The 4,208-nt window shown below is 52.4% G+C and overlaps 1 protein-coding gene across 3 annotated transcripts; it reads right to left on the reverse strand.

Moving 5' to 3' along the window:
• Nucleotides 1-250: 250 nt before the first annotated feature.
• Nucleotides 251-3,650, reverse strand: RPS19BP1 (ribosomal protein S19 binding protein 1). Of its 3 annotated transcripts, none has more exons than XM_008583408.1 (5): nt 3,559-3,650; nt 3,266-3,394; nt 825-922; nt 432-571; nt 251-377 (listed from the first exon to the last, which is right to left on the reverse strand). In XM_008583408.1, the coding sequence occupies exons 1-4, from the start codon at nt 3,608-3,610 to the stop codon at nt 437-439; spliced, it is 414 nt and encodes a 137-aa protein (XP_008581630.1). In that variant the 5' UTR covers nt 3,611-3,650; the 3' UTR covers nt 251-377; nt 432-436. The 3 variants fall into 3 exon arrangements, with proteins under 3 accessions (XP_008581630.1, XP_008581629.1, XP_008581628.1); XM_008583407.1 differs by having other exon boundaries at nt 251-374; nt 429-571; XM_008583406.1 differs by having other exon boundaries at nt 251-571.
• Between the last annotated feature and the right edge of the window lie 558 nt (nt 3,651-4,208).

The raw sequence follows: 4,208 nt of genomic DNA on the forward strand, positions 1-4,208 counted from the left end.
CAACCTTCAGTGCCAGAGGAGATGCGAGATGCCCATAAGTCAGATCAGCAGCACACACATATAACTCTTGAGTCCACATTTATTAAAACCCAGAAGCCCACCTGGCAGCCTCCTTCCTTCTCCTGGAGGTGTGGTCCCCAAGGGCCCAGTGACTGGCTTTGTTCCACAGCAAACAGAGGCACTACCCGAGCAAAGGCAAATAAAACAGAAAAGTTCCTTTCTGGCAGGTGCAAATGGCTCCTCCCAGAGTCAGCTCCAGTCAGAGTGAACATCCTTCCCAGGGTTTCCAGCTCACCAGTTCTGGGGTTTCCTTGAGCCCGGCAGTTCTGGAATTGCTGGCCGGTGCATGGGTGCATGCGGGGTCCTGGGGCCAGCAGAGGTGGGGAAGTCAGGAGGCGGGGCCTGAGTGCCCTTCGCACTGTGCCCTCCAGGGAGCCTAGCTGCCGAAGTATTCCTGCTGGAACCTCTGGAAGTCCTCCTCAGTGAACACGGTGCCCTCGGCCGCCTTCTTCTTCTTAGTCTTGGCTGCAGGCTGGTCACAGGCCTTGCGGCCTCGGTTCTGACACAGAATCTGCGAGGGATGCAGGAATGAGGGTACATCATTTCCATTTACAGAAGAGTAAACTGAGGTCCACAAAGGACACAAGGGAGAATGGACGGCATGGGGCAGGGCTGGACTAGCCTCCCACCACCCCCTACTCTGCCCTTTATGGTTGGCCCAACTTCCACCCTATGCTCAGGGCTGAGACCCCCATGGATCTTAGGGGAACAGCCTCAGCTATCACCCCCCAGGTCCCTTCCCATAGTCCATCCCCCTGACAAACCTGCTGGGTCACAGACTCAGCCAATGTGTTTCTTGCACTGGTCATAAACTTCAGGTTTATTCTGAGATGGTCTCGACATGCTCGCTTTCGATACTCGGCTGTGGATGGCAGGTGGGGAGCACCATTTCAGACTCACTCCTTGGAAGCCTTCTGGGTACCTGGCCCATGCACCTGCCCATGGTCCCTTCCTGAGATTATTGCAACAGGCTGGGCTCTTTGTCAAATCCAACCTCCTCACAGATCCTGCTGTAAGCTCTCTCGGCTCCTAATTGCTCGTGTGACTTCTTCACTTACTCAACAAATAAGTCCCGAGCACTGCTATGTGTCAGGCAGTCTTCTAGATGCTGGGCATACGGCAGAAAATGGAGCAGGCAAAAATCCCTGCCCTCATGGAGCTTACATTCTGGTGGGAGGAGAGATGGTAAACAAGGTAAACTGTATTTTAGAGGATGATACATTTTATGGAGAAAAAGAGAATAGGAAACGGAAAAGGGGAATGCCAGGGGTAGAGGGTTGCAATTTTATTTTATTTTATTAAATAAAAGATTTATTTATTTATTTTTTATTTTGTTTTGTTAATATACAATGTGGTTGATTATTGTGGCCTATTACCGAAACCTCCCTCCCTCTTCCCTCTCCCCCCTCCCAAGGGTCGCAATTTTAAATAAGAGGGTCTAAGAAGGTCTGACTGAAATGACATTTGGGCAAAGACCAAAAGGACAGAGTTGTGGATATCTGGGGGAAGAGCACCTGTCTAGGTGAAGAGAACAGCCAGTGCAAAGGCCCGGAAGCAGAAGTGTGGCAAACGTGTTTGAAGAACAGTAAATGGCTGGAGGGGGGAGACGGGGGCAGATCATGTAGGGCCTTATCAGGCAGTGTAAGATCTCTGGCTTTTACGGAGTACCATGGGAGCCATAGGAAGTGTAGGCAGAGGAGAAACAAGGTCTGACTTACGATTTTACAAGACCACTGCAGCTGCTGTTGAGAACTGATTACTGGAAGAGGGGTGTGTGAAAGGCGGAAGACCAGTAAAGAGGCTTTTGCAAAAACCCAGGCAGGAGACAATGTAGCTTCAACCACAGTGACAGTCATGGAAGTATTCTTTCAATACTTGGCTGCTGAGGCTTGCTGTTCCTATCACTACTGATCTATTATGTGCCAAGCCCTGTGCTGGATGCCAGGGCCACAGACAAGCCCAAGGGAGGCCTCTGCCTTGAGGAGCTCCCAATCCAAAGGGGAGGCAGTAAGTAAACACCAGTGTGACAGGGTGGTAAGACAAGGGCTGGGATGGATGGGAGTGACCGCTGGCATCCTACACTCCCGCTTCACAGCAAGTATCACTGGTGCTCCAACGTGTCTCACCTTCCTACCTTCACACCTTTGCTCATGATTAGGTTCTGCCATTGAATTTGTACTTCTTTTAACAAATACCTGAACGCATTTTATGCATTATGCCCTAGGGATTCAAAGACACACTAGGAGCTCACCAAGTTCTGCCATATATCAAAATATCACCATGCTGCCCACGCCTGCTCCTCCTCAAGTCTTTACGTCTCATAAAGTGGCACCACATACCCCAAGATGCCCTACTAGAAACTGCGCTCCATCTTCACAGCCAGTTTACCACTGAAGCCCATCAATGCTCCTTCCTCAACGTATCTTCCACCTATACAATTCTCTTGTTATCTCTGCTACCATCGCCACTGCCCAGGCCACAGCACTTCCCACTTGAATGCAGCGGGTAAGCACAGGACTGGAGATACACTGCCTGGTTTCTCCCTGTACCTCCTGGGCTGGTGCCTGTTTCTGCGTCTGTAAAATGGGGTGATAGTAGTACCGACCTCACAGGGTATCGGTTAGAATTAAATAAGTCAACATTTGTACAGGGCTTAGAATAGCACCTGGCACATGGAGTATTCAACTGTTAAATGTTCCATCTCTGACCCTTGTTCACTATACGTTGCTTTACCAGCCTTCTTTCTTTCAGATTCTCATAAGCAACAAGCTCCTTTCTCACCCAGGACCTCTGAACATGCTATATCCTCCTTAGAATACCCTTCTGCTTTTCACCTGGCTCACTCATTCTTCCTCATCTGTCGGCTTAAATGTCACTTCCTCAGGGAAGGCTGATTTGGCCTTTTAAGTCTGTTTCCATCAGAGCACCGTAGTCTTTTACTTCATAGGCCTCAATGCACTTAGCAGTTCTGTGCTTGTTTTGAGACTCTTTGTTGCTTCTCTCACCAGTAAGACTGTAGTCCCTGAAGGCCGGGATGGCGTGTTTCGTTCACCTTTGCATGCCCAGGACGCCCCTTCGCGCCCGGAGCACAGTAGGCATTCTAGCAATAGCGGGCGAGCGCTTCAAGCCCCGCCTCAAGAGCCACCTCCTACAGAGCGCCGCCCCCAATCCGGGGACAGCACGTTCAGCCCCTTCCCGAACTCACCCAGGGCCGACTTGGGCACCTTTCCCTTAGCCGAGTTCCGCAGTTTGGGGCCCTGGGTCGCCTTCGCCTTCCGGGCCCGCTTCACCGGAGCCCCGCTCGGCTTGGTCTGGCCTGGCGCGTCCCGGGGGGCTGTAGGGAAACAGAGAGGGACGGACCCAAGTCGGAGGGCGCGCAGGGTTCCCACTGCACTGGGGCTAAGCCCAGCGTGGATCATTCCCCATCCTCGGGCTCCGGCCCGCAGCCCCCGCCACCCTCCTGCCCACGCCGGGAGTCCCCGGGCAGGCGCTCCTCACCCTCCGACGCCGCCAGCAGCTCCAGACCCCGCCGCAGCAAGGCCGCCGACATGACAGCGCTTAGCTCCGCCCACCCGCCTCACGCTACTTCCGCCTTGGCCGTCCTAGTAGTCTCTGCGGAAACCCGAGCGGGACAGAAGGTTCCGGGGAAGGCGGGCGGAAGTGCCCACCTTTCTTAGGACGCATGCGTCAGGGTTCACCCTCGCGCGGAAAGAGGGGTGAAACTGGAGGCGGGTCCAAGGCGCAGAAGGACACATTTGTTGTCCAATCCCAGCCAAGCTAGTGAGGCAGGCCACGCCTTCTCCCGGAAGCCGTCCACAATTAACTCAGCCTGGATGGTCAATCCTCTCGGGTGTCGCTTCTCCGTGGTGGGCGAGGCCGGGGGCGGGGCGGAGGGTTGGTGTTACCAATTTTCACCGTAGAGAAAAGGTGGGACTGGATCTTTTTCGAAAACTTCAACCAAAGGAACATACTGCATAGATCGAGGGCGTCGTGAGAATCCAGCTGTCTTCCATTAAGCCAAAAGTCATTAGGAAAAATGCAAAGCAATGTGTTTTTTTGAAAAATACAATTACTTTTCATAAAATTTGTCATTTACGCTACCAAGCAATGGGTTTGTTATTGTTATTGTTATTTTATTTAATTAATTA

This window comes from Galeopterus variegatus, unplaced genomic scaffold, assembly GCF_000696425.1.
Source record: "Galeopterus variegatus unplaced genomic scaffold, G_variegatus-3.0.2 Scaffold2902, whole genome shotgun sequence".
Taxonomy (NCBI): Eukaryota; Metazoa; Chordata; class Mammalia; order Dermoptera; family Cynocephalidae; genus Galeopterus; species Galeopterus variegatus.

Bases quoted from the DNA above. Each gene is read 5' to 3' on its own strand.
- RPS19BP1 (XM_008583408.1), bottom strand. From the start codon at position 3,610: ATGTCGGCGGCCTTGCTGCGGCGGGGTCTGGAGCTGCTGGCGGCGTCG. The intron at 3,395-3,558 runs GTGAGGAGCGCC...GTTTCCCTACAG, and splicing joins GCTGCTGGCGGCGTCGGAGG to CCCCCCGGGACGCGCCAGGC. The intron at 923-3,265 runs GTGAGTTCGGGA...TGCCATCCACAG, and splicing joins GGTGCCCAAGTCGGCCCTGG to CCGAGTATCGAAAGCGAGCA.